Genomic DNA, 16604 nt, shown 5'->3' with positions numbered 1-16604 from the left:
TCTGCTCCATCACAGGAAGTGAAGTCGGAGCTGAACCAGGAAGCAGATCAGCTGAAGTCCCTGTGTGACCTTGGGACAGATCTGAGCCAGTCCCGGGTCCTCACAAACACGCAGAGCCTCGTAGACACAGTGAGAGAGGTGTCCGATGAGTTTGCCCGACTGCAATCCAGTGTGAACGAGAGGTACGCTAAACTAAGTATACACTGCTGAGACAGTGGGGTTTGTACTGCCACCTAGTGGAACACAATGGTGGTCTCCACAGCCTAGGATATGAAGCCCAAGCCTTCACCTCTGCTGTTCTTTCAAATCATGTGTTTGTAATGATAATGCTAATAAGAATGTTATCCATTCCTTGATGGTTTGTGAATTCCCATCATACAAGAAGGTTGGAAAACATAGTCTCTGCTTCCAGTAGGTACACATACCACTGCAGCTGCACATAGCTGGCTTTGTGCTTAATATATCTCCCATAATCCCCTTTCCTCACTCTGTCTGTGCCTGTCTTCTTCTGCCTGTAGGTTCAATGCTGTTCAGAGCTGTGGGGAGCAGCTGGCGCAGTTCCGCTCCCTCTCTGGCGCCCTCCTCAGGTGGCTGCAGGCAACACAGGAGCAGCTGCCTTCAGAGGAGCCCAGCCTCAACACTGAGGCCCTGCAGAGGAGGGTACAGCAGCTGCAGGTGTGTGTGTGTGTGTGTGCCTAAGAGTGCCTGTATGTGTGTTTATACACAAGTGTCTGTGTTGATAGCGAGGCTATATACAGAATCCCTTGAGACCCCGTGCCTGGAATAACTGTTGTGGCTGTGGCTTGAGACAGCTTGTATGGCAGGCTGTGACTCAGAGGAGCCCTTGTTCCATGTGATGGACATATGAGAGCCGTGGAATGTTCCGCTCGCATCAGACACTGATAAATGTGTTCACTAATCAGGTTTTATAACTGACCCTAACATCACACATACCACAAGAATTCCAGTGTCTAATGCAGTTATGCCAATGTGCATATCTTTTAATATAACTTTTCTGTGTGTGTGTGTGTGTGTGTGTTGGTTTATTTTTTCGGTGCTACTCATAGTGATGTAGAAGGCAGGCGCAGGGTACAGGGTGTTGATAATAGGATTTTTGGAACCACACTACAGTGTATTAAGAATGTTTCTGAAGTTCTGGGTGGTGTGTGACTATGCTGGTGGCCCATAATGATGATGTCTCTGGTCATGTGCCATTGTTCCTGTTCCTCAGGAGCTGCTCAGTGACTGGGAGGCCCAGGGGGGTCGGGTCCAGGAGCTGAACCAGACCGGGTCAGAACTGGAGGCCCAGATCATCAGCATCACCGCGCCTTCCAGCAAGACTGGTGAGGGGGGGCGTTCTCTGCATGTGTGGTCTGGTGCTTGTCTGTGTGTTTATTCATATCCATGTCTGTGTCTGTGTCTGTGTCTGTGTCTGTGTCTGTGTCTGTGTCTGTGTCTGTGTCTGTGTCTGTGTCTGTGTCTGTGTCTGTGTGCTTTTTGCACTGGTGAGATGCACAAAGAGAGTATATACACAGTGACTTCAGAAAGTTATGTAGATTTTTTTATAAATTGGCAAAAATGTCTAAAATCATATTTTCACTTTGACATTATGGGCCATTGACTGTATTGATGGGTTTGATGGGTAAAAATAGCAATTAAAAATTAAACATAATAATGTGTGCAAAAAGTGAAGGGGTCTGGATACTTTCTTAAGCTAATGTACATCAGTATTAGGCATATTCTCCTATTTACTGTTGGTATATTGGCTGAGCATTTTAAGTGTTCTAGTTTGTGTCACTCTGAAAGTGCCGTATGCTCACATGTTTACCTGTGTTTTTGCTCAAGTGTGCTCATGCGTTTACCTCCCTGTATGTTTCTGAATGTGTGCCTCAGCACACAGCTGTCTTTCAGTTGCATTCGACTGTTTCTGCTTTTGTGTGTGAATGTGTGTGTTTGTATTTTGTGATGTGTGCTGTGTGTGTGTGTGTGCGCGCACACGCTGTGTGTGTGTTTGTACTTTGTGCTGTGTGTGTGTTTGTATTTTGTGCTGTGTGTGTGTGTGCGCATGCACACCCGTCTATGCTGGAGTCTGAGTGTGTGTCTCTCTCCCAGGTGTTCCCCAGCTCAATGGTGCCGGCAGTCCCAGCAGTATTAATGGCATTCACACCTGCAAAGGTGAGCTCACCTCACTCACTGAGTGTGCATACCTTACAACAACAACTGACAACACATGGCATTCCTGCATACACAGAGCACACACCTGCAGTCATAACTACACATACACACACATCATCAATGCGCATATTTTACACAAACCTACGCACACACACTTGCATGCACACGCACACGCATACACATGCGCACACATGCACTTATGGCACAATGCATGCTGCTTTGCTTCTGGCAGCGCGTGTTTGTGAGTTTGACCGCGTGCGTCAGCGCCGTTCCTGTGTGCCAGCCAACCCTGCCGTCATTCCAGGGCCCTCATCCATGGACCCTCCTCATCTCTGTGTCACTTTTCACATCCGAGCATCAGAGAACAGGACAGATGAAAACAGGAGGCTTTCAACAGACAGTTGTCATCATCTTTCTCTCTCCTCCCCCCCCTCCGTTCCCCTCCCTCCAGACCTGACGGAGATCCAGGTGGCGCTGGGCGATGTGAACGGGGGCTATGAGCGTTTGGGCGGGGAGCTGCGTGACCGGCGGGGGCGTCAGACCTCGTCCCTGGAGCTGCGTCAGCGTGCCAGGCAGGACGCCGACGCCCTCACCTGCTGGCTGGGCGACCGCGAGCACACCCTGGCCCTCGGGCAGACCGCCTCCCCCTCCAAACCCGAAGTGGTACGCGCCCAGGCTCAGCAAAACAAGGTGAGGGAGGTCTCAAAGGCTTTTACGAAGGGGGATGAACATTTTTGAGCTTGATGGCCTGTTTTCGGGTCAGATCGGCGGATAGCAATGCAAAATAAAATGTTTGTAAATCCCCACGTGTTGTCCTAAACCAGGCCTGAAGAGGGGGATTGCATTACATTACATTATTTATGTAGTTGGCAGAGGAAGACACAAATGACATGCATATTTTATGACATGTTAATAATTTATGCTGATAGATATTTACTGAAGCAGGTCAACTTAAGTACCTGAATTCAGGAGTACAGTTACATGATTAACATGATTTGAATAGCAACCACCCGGTCCCTTGTTAACTTACATGCCATCTTGCTGCCATCTTGCTGCCATCCGTTCAATTATCATTCAGTTGCCCTCCCATATGTCCTTCAAAGGAGGGTTAACCTTCCCTGTTTTAACGCGCACACACAACATCACTTTCTGCAGTGACTGTCGGGTATGACTGTCTGTCCCTGTGTGCCATAGGCGCTGCTGTCAGAGCTGGCAGAGCATTCTGGGAAGGTGGAGGAACTGAAGAGCTCTCTACAGCAGCTAATCACAGAGAACCCAGACTCCCCTGAAGCTGAGAAGTGGAAGGAGCAGCTCAGAGACATCGGTCAGTACTACAGACGGGCGGGGTCAGTGCCCGACAGGGGCTGGGTCAATGTTTTTCAGCAGTTGGCGGGAAAAAATTGCTTTAATGAAATTGCTTTCGTTTGGTTTTAGTGTTAGGGTTAGGCATTAATATTAATAATATCTAGCCGGGAATATTGCCATAGTTCTAAAATTAGATCTATTTTTGAAGAGTATCCACATAATCCCCAGAACAGTTAGTTATAATCACAGTGCAGATCCAGTTAGGCAGTCAGCAGGAGGCTCAGTCTGCCAGAGAAATTAATTAACTCTAAAGCAGATTGTCGGAGATGGATATTTTAAATTCAGGAAGATTATTTCTATTCTTTTTTTAAGCTTAATTCTTCCTGCTATATCTGTTATTCAGGTAATTATTCATAGCCACACTTAATTTATCATCCCTTACAGTTCCAGGTTGCCATGGTTTCCTGAGCCCCTTAACTTTGTTTTGTTGTCATGGTTCCCAAGCTGCACTAAGCTGTAGCTCCAGTTTTATTCACCCTGCACCCACTTCGTATCTTTCAGACTCCAGATGGGAGAAAGCCAATCAAATGGCGGCTCAAAGACAGACCGAACTGGAGACCTGCGCTGATAGGCTGGGAAGCTTTGCAGCGGCAGCCAGTCAGCTGGGACCCTGGCTTCGAGAGAAGGAGCTGATGATGAGCGTGCTTGGGCCCCTGAGCATCGACCCCAACATGCTGAACACCCAGAAACAACAAGTACAGGTACAAACACACACCCCAACAGGCTGAACACCCAGGGACAACAAGTACAGGTACAAACACACACCCCAACAGGCTGAACACCCAGGGACAACAAGTACAGGTACAAACACACACCCCAACATGCTGAACACCCAGAAACAACAAGTACAGGTACAAACACACACCCCAACATGCTGAACACCCAGGGACAACAAGTACAGGTACAAACACGCACCCCAACATGCTGAACACCCAGGGACAACAAGTACAGGTACAAACACACACCCAACATCCACCCTCACACAACAAGTACAGGTACAAACACACACTGAAATCCACCTTCTGGTCCTCTTGGTTGGCTCAGTTGCACCTGGCAAGATATATTGAGCATGATAACGTGTTAGACCCAGGTCTGATTCACTCACTCTAACATTCACCCACACAGGACAGGTAAATAGACAGGCACACACCCCACGGTACAGTACAGAGTCCAGCCTGCCCCAGACACAGGCAGTGCAGGCATGCACTGGTTACACGCAGAGCTCACTGTGTGTCTGTGTGTTTGTCTCCCTCTGTCCCAGTTTATGCTACGTGAGTTTGAGACGCGGAGGCCCCAGTTCGACCAGCTCACCCAGGCCGCCGAGGGCATCCTCTCCCCCACCGGGGAGCAGGGCCCGGGGGAGGCGCAGGACCAGGAGGAGGTGCGGGGGGAGCTGGAGGCCGTCTCGCAGCAGTGGGGCGACCTGACGGGGCGTCTGTCCCAGCGCTCGGACCAGATCGAGCGGGCGCAGGGGACCAGCGAGCAGTATCAGGCCCTGCTGCGGGAGCTGGGCCTCAGCCTGAGCGCGCTGGGAGAGAGGCTGGATGGCCAGGCCTCCCTCAGCGCCCAGCCCGAGGCCCTCCGGCGCCGCCTGCAGGAGACGGGCGAGATCCGCGCGGAGCTGGAGCAGCGGCGTGGCGAGCTGGGCCGGGCCGAGGAGCTCTGCCACGAGCTGAGCGCCATCGTCGTGGAGCCCTACCTCAGAGACGAGCTCCGCAAGAGGCTGGAGAGTGTGAGCGGCCCCCTGAGGAGCCTGGAGGAGAGAGCCGGTCAGTGTGTGTGTGTGTGTGTGTGTGTGTGTGTGTGTGTGTGTGTGTGTGTGTGTGTGTGTGTGTGTGTGTGTGTGTGTGTGTGTGTGTGTGTGTGTGTGTGTGTGTGTGTGTGTGTGTGTGTGTGTGTGTGTGTGTGTGTGTGTGTGTGTGAGATAGAGCGTGTGTGTGTGTGTGTGTGTGTGAGCGTGTGTGTGTGTGTGTGTGTGTGTGTGAGAGAGAGAGAGAGAGTGTGTGTGTGTGTGTGTGTGAGAGAGAGAGAGAGTGTGTGTGTGTGAGAGAGAGAGAGAGAGAGAGAGAGAGCGCGCGCGCGTGCGTGCGTGCGTGCGTGCGTGTGTGGGTGGGTGGGTGTGTGTGTGAGAGAGAGCGTGGGTGGGTGGGTGGGTGGGTGGGTGTGTGTGTGTGTGTGTGGGTGGGTGTGGGTGTGGGTGTGTGTGAGAGAGAGCGTGTGTGTGTGTGTGTGTGTGTGTGTGTGTGTGTGTGTGTGAGAGAGAGCGTGTGTGTGTGTGTGTGTGTGTGTGTGAGAGAGAGCGTGAGCGGCCCCCTGAGGAGCCTGGAGGAGAGAGCCGGTCAGTGTGTGTGTGTGTGTGTGTGTGTGTGTGTGTGTATGTGAGTGAGAGAGCGTGTGTGTGTGTGTGTGCGCATGTGTTTGACAGTGTGTGTTTATGTGTGTCTGCATGTTTGGTGTGTGTGAGCGTGTATGTGTTTGTACTTTTGCATTTCTGTGTATGGCAAAAACTTTGTATGTAGGGAAATGAATGTCTGTTGGAATATACAGTGCAGTCCGTAAGTATGACAGTTGTACAATTTCTGTTTTTTTGGCTCTGTACTCCAGCTCATTGGATTTGAAATCAAATGATGAATATGAGGTTAAAGTGCAGACTGTCGCCTTTAATTTAAGGGTTTTTTCCAGTCTTGGCTATTTTACATAGTCTCCCAATTTTAGGGGGCCAAAAGTAAAAGGACAGTTGGTTTCTCAGCTGATTAGTCAGATGTATTTAATCACTTCCTTAGTGCTGGCACAAGAGTCTTGATTCCAGGCTTTTGATTGCTTTTGGAGTCTGTTTTTGTCAACATGAGGACCACATTTGTGCCAATGACAGTCAAGAAAGCCATTATGAAGCTGAGAAATACGAAAAACACAGTCAGAGACATAAGCCAAACAATAGGCTTACCAAAATAAACTGTTTGAAACATCTTTAAGAAAGAGAGCACTGGTGAGTAATTGCAAAGGGGCTGGTCAGCCAAGGAAGACCTCTAGAGTTGATGGCTGAAGTATTGTCACCATCATGAAGAAAAAACCCCAAAGTAAGTGAGTACCTGTCTGGCGATCAGAAATGCTCTTCAGATGGGAGGAGTCCATAGACAAACTTCACAAACTACAGAGGCTATACGACAAGATGCAAACCACTAGTTAGGTGTGAAACAGGATAGCTAGATTACAGTTTGCTAAGAAGTACCTAAAAGAGCCTCCAGAGTTCTGGAAAAAAAGGCCAATATTGACTTGAGCAAAGTGTTTTGCCCAAGAAATTACAAGAAATTGTACCGATGTCCAAATACTTACGGTCTGTACTACACAGTGTATTATTACCTGTAATCATGGTGCCCCTCTCTCTCTCTCTCTTTCTCTCTCTCTCTCCAGAGGATGGTATGTCCCAGCTCCAGGCCGCCCTCTCCAGCACGCAGCAGTTCCAGCAGATGTTTGAGGAGCTGCGCGGCTGGCTGGACGAGCACAGCGGTCACCAGCTGGCGGGCGGGGTGTGTGCCTCCCTGCCCTGCGAGCCGGGGCCCCTGAAGGCCCTGCTGGAGCAGCAGGAGGAGTTCCAGCGCGGGCTGGCGCAGCAGCGCGGCTCCTACGACCTCCTGCAGGCCGAGGGCGTGTCCCTGCTGGCCTCGCTGCCCGCGGGCGGGGAGGAGAGGGCCAGCCTGCAGTCCCGACTCGCCACCCTGCGCCAGGACTGGGAGGCGCTGACCCAGGGAGCCGCCCAGCGCCAGGCCGGCCTGCGGGAGGCGCTGTCGCGCGCCCAGCTCTACCAGCAGCACCGCGCCCAGCTGGGCCCCTGGGTGGAGGCCTGCGAGGGCCAGGAGGGCCGCATCCAGCCGTCTCTGGAGCCCGCCGCCCTGGAGGAGGCCCTGCAGGAGGCCCGGCGCCTGGGCCTGGACCTGGAGCGCCGTCGCCCCCTGCTGGAGGCCCTGAACGGCGCGGCCGACCAGCTGCTGGAGCTGTGCCGGGCGGGGGAGGAGGAGGTGCGGGACGAGAAGGCGGCGCTGAACGGCCGCGTGGACGGGCTGGGGGAGCGGCTCCACGCCCGCACCGCCCAGCTGGAGGAGCTGGCGGGCAGGCTGCGTGAGTTCGAGGAGGGCCGGCAGGCAGTGGAGAGGAGGCTGGAGGCGGCCCGGCACCAGATCGAAGTGCAGGAGGCGCTGGGCCCCCAGGCCTGCAGCAACAAGAGCCTGGAGCGTCTGCGCGGCCAGCAGGAGGCGCTGCTGTCCCTGCGGCCGCAGGTGGAGTACCTCCGCGGCCTGGCCGGGGGGCTGGTGCAGGACGCCCCGTCGACACCAGGGGGCGACCAGGGGGGCCAGAGGCTGGAGCAGCAGGCCACGGACATGGAGAGAGAGTTCGGAGACGTCAGCGAGAAGGTGAGTTGATGTACTCTTCAAGGGTTCAAGTTGTATTCATGTGATAATGCTAGGACTCAGAACTGTACTTTCCTCTTGGGTCCTCAACCCACTTGTCCCTGGGTTTGATTTGCACTTTATTGTACATCGCTCTGGATAAGAGCATCTGCTAGTGCTGGCTGAGTGTGGCATGGGGTTGCCATAGTAATGCACAGACGGGCTATTTATAACTGCTGCCCTGGAGTGTGTGTGTATGTGTGTGTTTTATGCTGAGACTCTTTGTATAATAAACTGCTGTTGCACGATGAGGACTGTAAGGACTATTAAAACACAGGCTTGAAAAAGTCAGAACTGTATCACACTTTCAGTACCACATATAATATTTTTGTAAGTATACTTGAGTGCAATTGCTTCTTACTGTAAAAGATTTGTGGTAGAAATTAAATCTATTAGAGAGCAAAAGTTTCCATTAAAAGTTCATCGAAAGTTTGTTTGTCGAGTCGGAAGTTGAAAGACCCTCAGAAACCAGTAGGTGGCAGTACCGATCCTCAAAGGCTTTTCAGCTTTATTACTGAGCATGAGGCCTTGGCTAAAGCTAAAACTAAAGAGCTAGAAGGTGCTCACCTCACCTCCCTCCCTGTAGCCAAGTCATGACTCACTGTAATCTGCGCTACATCATGAGAGGAATATGACTGGATCGCTTCAGCTTGCCCAATCGCTAATTCCAAAAGGGAGGAAAATTGGGAAGGAATTTAAACAAAAGTTTAAAAGCAGGGAGATGTTTTGAGGGCAGATATGCAGGGCCGTGTGGACAGCTGAGGTGAATTAACCCGTCCCCTTGCGTTCCCGCTCTTCCCCATCGATTCCACATGCAGGTTCTCCTCACGTTTTTAAAAGCAAACTAGAAACACATTTTTTCGTACTTTCTCTTGATATCGTTATGGTTCTGCTGTTACTATTGTTGTACTGTTTAGTGTCTTGATATTTTATTTTAAATGAAAGGCGCGTAATAAATTCAACGTATTATCATCGTGATGCCATTTCCCAATCCTTATGTATTATCTTTTACAGTCCCGTGTTTTTAAGAGACTGTGTAATGCTCTTACGGCGTCCCCTCTCCCCCCGTGCAGATCGAGCAGTGCTGCTCCTCTCTGGAGCGGAGGCTCCAGGGCGTGGGGGAGGTGCAGTCGAGCGTCCGCGACGTCTTCTCTCGCCTGGCCGACCTGGACGACGAGCTGGACGCGCTGAGCCCGGTGGGCCGGGACGCCGACGCGCTGGCCTCGCAGGCGGACGCGGTGAGGGGCATGCTGGGACGGCTGGCGGCCCTGCGCTCGGAGCTGGAGGGCCACGGCGGCGACTGCACGGCCATGCTGCGGCGCGAGGGCAGCTCCCCCGACCTGCTGGCCCTGCGGCGGGAGACCGAGGCCCTCAGCCGCCAGGCCGCCAAGCTGGCCGAGAGGGGGCAGGGCCGGCTGGCGCAGATCGGGGACGCCGCCGAGCGCGTGCGGGAGTTCTACGCCCGCGTGGCCGAGCTGCAGGGGCTGCTGGGACGCGCCGAGGACGGGCTGAACGCCCAGGGGGCCGTCGGCACCGAGGTGGAGCTCATCAAGCAGCAGCTCCAGGAGTTCAAGGTAAGAGGAGCTCCGCGCTCTCGCTGAAGCGGTTACGCGTGTCCGTTAGTGTGAGGCGCTACGTGTGTGCGTGTGTGTGTGTGAGAGAGTGTGTGTTTATGAGCTGCTTTAGCTCTGCGTGTGTGTGAGCGTGTGTGTGAGCTGTGCTAGCTCTGCAGCTGGTGTTTATGAGACAGGCATCCTTTGTGTGAAGGGCACGAGTCACAGACAGACTTACAAAGCAGCTCTGCAGTGGCCCTTTGGTGGATCAGCGCCCTCTGCTGTTGGCTGTAGCTCCGTGCCGGGCCGCTTCTGACTGGATTTAGGCCTCTTGCGGGAGAGCACTGTTCTACCCCACCGTACACTCAGTCCTCTCTGACGTTTGAAGCGGAGGAGAAAGTTTGCAGACAAGTCGGTTTTTCGCCGTTATTCACAGGTTCTGCATACGCGGGTCGGGTTTGTTCTCTTCTCCCGCGGATCGATGCCGACCTTCCCCAGATTCTGCAGCGCTTATAGTCTCTGTGGGACGAGTCCTCCATGCCAACTGTCTTACTCACCCCTCCTGGGAGGAACGGGGGTGGAAAAGCGCGGAGATGAGAGGAGGATGAGAGGCAAGAGAGAAGAGAGGAATGGCGGTGGAGTTGAGGGTGGGAGATGAGAGAGGAGGGGGGTATATGAAGTGGAAAGGGGGTTGGGAGGGGGTAGAAGACAGGAGAGGTAGTTTTGCTGGCTACAGAGTCAGTGCTGAGTCACTCGTCCTTGAGGAAATTTTGTGCTGTTTCCACGGCGAAACCCCCCGCCCCCCCTCCCTCTCTGCTTCTTCTGCCGCAGGGGCGCGATCCTCATTAGGATTTGTCACTACGGCAACATAAACGCAGCTAAATTTACCGACTGCATCTGCAGGCCAGGCCAGTTGAGCTGGAGTGGGGCCCCCACTTAAGGGACTGGCCGTTCCCACGGAGACGCGCGTGCTCAGCTGCACTGCGGCACAATTATCACCTCAGAGGTCGTTCCGTGCTCTCCGACCGCGGCCGTCACGGTCAGGGGCGGCAGGGGTCGCACGCATCAGCGCTGTCGACCGCTGGCCTGCAGGAAACCTCATCAGGAAAGTGACCCTGAGTTACCGTCGCAGCGGGGAGACCTCCTGCGGTTAAATATTTGAGTCAGCTATCGGTCAGGGCGATGGAGGACACATTCATCGGTGAATTATGTGTCCAGAGTCTGGTTTGATGTCGGTTCAGTTGAGGGAAAAGCAGTGTGGTCATACTCCTTTAATTGTATTTTGGTCAACCTTTATTTAACCGTGGGGGTCAAATGAGAACTAATTTCTCTTTTTCGGACAACCTTGCGGGGGGATACAGGGATAGTGTGTAGGCACTCAGGGGGTGATTTGGTGGTCAGGACAATGTCGAACCTGGAGTTTGGCCAGGACAGGATACTGAGGACAGCGTTGCTGCTCTTCAGTAATGTCTTTGGAATTTTTAATGACTACAGTGAATCAGGATCTTAGTTTAACTAAGTCTGAAAGAACGCACATCCTCCAGCACAGTGTCCCCATCAAATGAATTTTGTCCAGATGGAAGAGTGCCCCCTACTGGTGCACCCAGCCCACCTTTCTTGGAGTCTTCCCAGGATGGCTTCCATGCAAATGTGAACAGTGCTGAATTTGTTTCCCTATAAGCTATGGTATCTGCACCATATCTGGTCTGGTAGCAGGCCTTCAGAAGATAAGACAGAGATGTGTGCTGCAGTCTCTCTCTATTTCTCTCCGGGTCCCTGCACTTAGATCCCCTCTCCTTCCTGTCCCCTCTGTTTCTTTAGTGTTAGCTTTAGCCTCTGCTCCCACACAGATTCATATTGCCTATTAATAACCAGACTGCTTCTGCACACACAAGCCCTTCTCTCTTTTTACGCTTTCCATTTCTGTCGTCTTCCCTCCTTTTCTATCGAGACTGGACTGGACGCAGCCGCGGTCAAAGAAAGTGTGTGCGTGTGCGCGCGTGTGTGTGTGTGTGTGTGTGTGTGTGTGTGAGTGTGTGTGTGTGTGTGTGTGTGTGTGTGTGTGTGTGTGTGTGTGTGTGAGTGAGAGAGAGAGAGAGAGAGAGAGAGAGAGACAGACAGAGCAGTGTGGAGGAAGGCAGATGTCTGTAGAGACTGTAGTGGAATGTGAATAAGCAGCGACAGTGAAGGGAAAGTGAGGCTGCAGGCTTGGCAGACTGACCTGAGATCAGTTCAGTGCAGCACCCAGCAAAACGCAGCCAGGATGTAGAGCTTGGAGAGGCTAGAGACTGACCTGAGATCAGCTCAGTGTAGCACCCAGCAAAGCGCAGGCAGTATGTAGAGCGTGGAGAGGAGAGGCTGGAGACACTGCAGTGTATTTTTAGCAGGCCATGGAGTCGGGTCTGGTCTGGTCTGGGAGAGAGGGAGGGAGAGACTTCCCCAAAATCCCCTTTCCCCTACAGCAGCCCTCCACTCTATTCCCCCCTCCCCCCCTTTCTTGTCTGTAAGGCAACACATTTAGGTAATCTTAAACCCCAGCATGTCTGGGTGCTGTGAAAAGCAGCCCCCTTACCCCCAGCCCCTGTCTGAAGGACCCCCGGTTCACACTGGTGATGTCATGGCTGAGTTGGAGCAGAGAGCGGGGTGTGTATTTTTTTGTGTGTGAGGGGGAGGGGCAGAGAGTGTGTGTGAGGGGGGAGGGGGGGGTGTCAGATTAGTGATTCTCGTTACTGAAGTTGTGAACACTGATCTCATTGAGACACAGGGGGTGGGATGGTGGGGGGGAGACTGTTAGAGAGGCTCAGTCATATTCTCCTGTGTGTTCTCTGTCATTCCTTTCCTCTGTCTCTCATTTCACCAGCATCCTGAGGGACCGCTGTCTGAAACTGAGTGTGCGTGTGTGTGCATGTATGTGTGTGTGTGGGGAGACGGGGTATCTGTGTGTGTGTGTGTGTGTGTGTGTGTGTGTATATGTGTGTGCATGTATATGTGTGTGTGTGGGGAGACAGGTTATCTGTGTGTGTGTGTGTGTGTGTGTGTGTGTGTGTGTGTGTGTTTGTGTGGGGAGATGGGGTGTGCGTGAAGTTAAGTGTGCGTGCATTTGGAGACAGGGGGGGTGTGTGTGTGTGTGTGTGTGTGTGTGTATGTGTGTGTGTGGAGACCGGTTGTGTGTATTAGAGTGTGCGGAGACAGGGTGTGTGTGTGGTGTGTGTTGAAGCAATGCGCTAAGAGCCTGTGTGAAAGGATGTTTCTAATTCCAGTCTGTTGGAGCGTCCGGAATCCCAGCTGTCCCCAGTGCCCCCCAACCCACACACACACATGCGCACACACACACACAAACACGCGCACACACACACGCAGGGTGTGGCTCCCCCAAATTCTCTGCCAGTCCCTCGTGTGCCCCCTCGGCCCCCTGCCCCAGAACAGCTGACTGGGGGTAGCACGGAGCACAGGGGCCTAATCTGCCCTCTCCAACTGGGAATTCCAGTGCAGGGCTGGGATGCAGGAATAGCACCTAAATCACACCGCCAGTCTCCACTGTCCTCACCCCTACTTCCTGGCACCCCCGACGTCCCTACTCTCATAACAAGGGCTTTCTTCTCCTGCCCCCCCCCCCCCCCACCTTTGGGGACCCCAGCCTGCCCCCATGACATGGCCTGACCCCCCGACACCCACAGCCTCAGGCCTTGGAGGAAGGCATATGTGGACACATTGTGATGGGCTCATGTGCTTCTAACCCCACGTACATTTTAAGTACATTTCTGGAGCCTAACAATTTCTAAAACCGGAACTTTACCGGAGGAAGGGGGTGCTTAAATCTTAGATGAAACTTTTTTGTTTGTTTTTAATTAAGCGATTTTAAGCCGGAAGAAGTCTGTGTAATATACTCAAGTATGACATTATAGTGTATTATAGATAAGTAAACAGTCGTCCACCAAGGGAGTTGACATGTAGTTAAGGCAACACAGCCCTCCCTCCTCTCTCTCTCACACACTCACTCTCTCTCTCTCTCTCCTGCTCTCTCTCTCACTCACTCATACTGTGTGTCGCCCTCTCTTTTTCCCCCCTCACTCTGCTTTTTCTCACACAGGACCTGCAACTCAAAACTTGTCAGATTTTATTTTAAAAATTTTTCTGTAAGGGGTTGATTTGATCAGGGTAACATGATTAGTGGTAATTTCATGAGTAGAGTGACCTTTGCTGTACTCCACTGGTTCTCTCTAGTGTGTGCTTGAGTGTGTGTGTGTGTGTGTGTGTGTGTGTGTGTGTGTGTGTGCGCGCGCGCGCATGCGCGAGAGGTGTGGTGTACTGTAGGTATCATGTGTGAGCAGTGATTTATATGTTATGACTGTGTATCTGTTCGTGTGTGCGGTGTTGATATTATATGTGAGTAGTAGTGTGTATGTTATGTCTCTTTGTGACTGGTGTGTATAGTATGTGTGTGCGTGTGTGTCGAGGCTCCGTTCCACTTGCCACTCTCAGCTCCCTTGTTTTTTCAGCTGCTCTGAATTACCTCGACATTCCACCGCACACATCGCCCCTCCCTCCCCACTCCCCTTGTCCCGCTCCTCCTCTGTTTAGCTGACCAATAATAACAAGTAAAACCTCTTAATATAAAAGATAACATCTAAATAAGTATGCAGATATATCATTTTGATAAATACTGTCTGGCTGTGCAGGGTGCTCCTTCTGTAATATGGTGCACAGCATTGTGGGAATGGTGGTGATAACTCATTCTCAGTCTCTCGCTCTGTTGAACGGGCATTTTTGGGAGGGGTGAGAATGAGCTTGAGAGGCAGACACGCCTAGTCTCTATAGACAGAAATCAGAAATAACAATAACAATAAGAACAACATGCAGATTCACCCATGTTGTTGTGGCAGTTTCTGTGTCTCTCTCACAGACTTGTGTATGTGTGAATAATCCTGGCCCATACTTGCCCCTGCCTGATTGTGCATGCTGTCCATCGCTATAGGGAATGACCTACATATGGCTGAACAAATCAGATGGTCAATAAAGCATAGTCATAGATCTGCGCATTTTTTATGACTCGAATACGGCTAGGATTCACTTTGTTTTACTGGTTTACTTTGTTGTGCAAACAGGGTGTTTTTTTTTCTGGCGGTACTTGTGTTGGAACCAGGAGGAACAAAGCAGACATTGAGTCTGGCGGGTAAAATACGGTTAATGATAAAACAGTGAGAGAGCGGGAGAGAGAGAGGGAGGGAGGGAGGGAGGGAGGGAGAGATATATAGAGGGGGAGAGAGAGGGGGGAGTTCGGAGGCTGCTGATGGCCGAGGACGATGGCGGATCGGGGTGAGGATAAATCAGGGGGAAATACAGATGTGAAGGCGTCAGGGCAGGAAGAGATTACTAAATAATAGGGAGGAGAGGAGGGGGATGGGGATAGAGAGATAGAGCAGGGGGGAGGGGTTGATGAAAGTTTTGTTACAACAGGTGTTCTCTCTGCGAGCAAACAGAAGAGCGGTGTGGAATGCACCATGTCAGCTCTCCTCTGCCCCGCCGCAGAACGGCAAACAGTGCCCGCCGTAGCGGAGATAATGCGGCAGGGCCATGGCCGTCTCAGCCTCTCCCGCTGCAGTACAGCAACAAGTGCGCAGTGCCTGTCCGTGCGTCTGTGCTTTTTATCAGGGGGGGTGCTAGTCTGGTTTTTACCCCCCCCCCTTTTCGTCTGAGTCGCCGCTGTGACTTTCTAACCGGCCGTGACCGTCCCCACTGGGGTGTGAATGAGAAGGGAGGGGCGGTGAGAGCATGAGGATTGGGGGAAGTACAGCAACGCTGCTTTCATTTAGAGGCGCACGGAGCAAAAAAAAAAAAAAAACGCTGTTAACATTAAGTACACGCATGTGATTTTTTCCTGTAGGTGCATGTGATTTTTCCTTGACTGCAAACTTCCCCCCCACCAGTCCACTGATTCCCAGATTCCAGTTTTCCTTCCCTCTCAAGCCCACCCTCATTATCTCTCAGTTTTGTGTTTTCAGTTGGAATGCATTGTGTGTATGTAGGGATGTGTGGTGTGTGTGTGGTGTGTGTGTGGTGTGTGTGTGGTGTGTGTGTGGTGTGTGTGTGGTGTGTGTGTGTGTGTATGTTGGGGTGGGGGTTTGCTCCCTGCTGTATGTATGGGAAAGAGAGAGTGACTGAGGGGAAAAAAATTGACAAACCCCTTTTGTTTCTTTAAAGAAGTTTGTCTTGAAAGTGGGCATGACAGCTGCAACGCAACTGACAGGGAGGGAGAGAGGGAGAGCAACAGCAAGAAGGGGAGGGAGGGAGAGTTAAAAAGAAAGGCAGAATATTTAGCTCGTTTGACATGCAGGCCACGGCAGTGTGGCAGCTCACAGCAACAGTTAGGAGAGAGAGAGAGAGAGAGACTCCCTCCCCCCCCCCCCCCCCCGGTTCAGTGGAGAATGTGTGTGTCTGGGACGGATGGAAAGAAACGGAGCGCGCGGGCTGGCGTTCGTTACTCAACTCGGAGCGCTCTCTGCCAGAGTTTTTCAAACAGACGGAGGGAGAGCGTCTGAGAAAAGCACCGGGGGCGGGAGGAGGAGGGCGAAAGAACAGAACCTGTGAAGGAACACGTCAACCGAACTCGGTCCAAAGGAGCTAGGAGAGAGAGAGCAGCTACGGGAGCGGACGGACACACGCTAACTTGTGCACCCTCCCTTCCGCGGCCGGCTCAATCTGAGGTCGCTTGGTCTCCAGGCCGGATTACGTCACCCTTGTATTTATTCTTTTTTTTTTTTTTTGCTCAAGTCATCCTGACGACCCCTCGCCCCCGCCCCCCCCCGCAGGAACACGGAGCTCTGGCTGGGTTCGGTTACACAGCAGCAGAAGCCAGGAATGCTGGAGAAGACTGCAAATCTCACCCACATTGCTCTCTCTTTGTCTCTGACTCTGCACATGTTGTTTTAAAAAACCGTCCCAGCCCGCAGGAATACAGTGGCAGAAGAAAGAGAGAGAGAGAGAGAGAGAGAGAGAGAGACGGGGAGAGAATTTGCCTGCAGTGTGTGCAGGGGTTGGATTTATTTGGAAAAGGCCGTTCCGTTAT

The 16604-nt window shown here is 52.3% G+C and overlaps 1 protein-coding gene across 1 annotated transcript in view; it reads left to right on the top strand.

The window, feature by feature from the left end:
- The window catches only part of macf1a (microtubule actin crosslinking factor 1a), a 132397-nt gene that overhangs the window by 70339 nt on the left and 45454 nt on the right, over positions 1 to 16604 (top strand). The window contains 10 exon segments of the mRNA XM_061254720.1: positions 16 to 182; positions 519 to 675; positions 1232 to 1343; positions 2113 to 2175; positions 2627 to 2865; positions 3370 to 3499; positions 4042 to 4241; positions 4802 to 5309; positions 6952 to 7949; positions 9059 to 9559. Coding sequence (XP_061110704.1) covers positions 16 to 182; positions 519 to 675; positions 1232 to 1343; positions 2113 to 2175; positions 2627 to 2865; positions 3370 to 3499; positions 4042 to 4241; positions 4802 to 5309; positions 6952 to 7949; positions 9059 to 9559 — 3075 coding nt within the window.

The sequence above is a fragment of the Conger conger genome, chromosome 9 (assembly GCF_963514075.1).
Source record: "Conger conger chromosome 9, fConCon1.1, whole genome shotgun sequence".
Classification (NCBI taxonomy): domain Eukaryota; kingdom Metazoa; phylum Chordata; class Actinopteri; order Anguilliformes; family Congridae; genus Conger; species Conger conger.
This window is presented reverse-complemented; position numbering and strand designations above follow the sequence as displayed.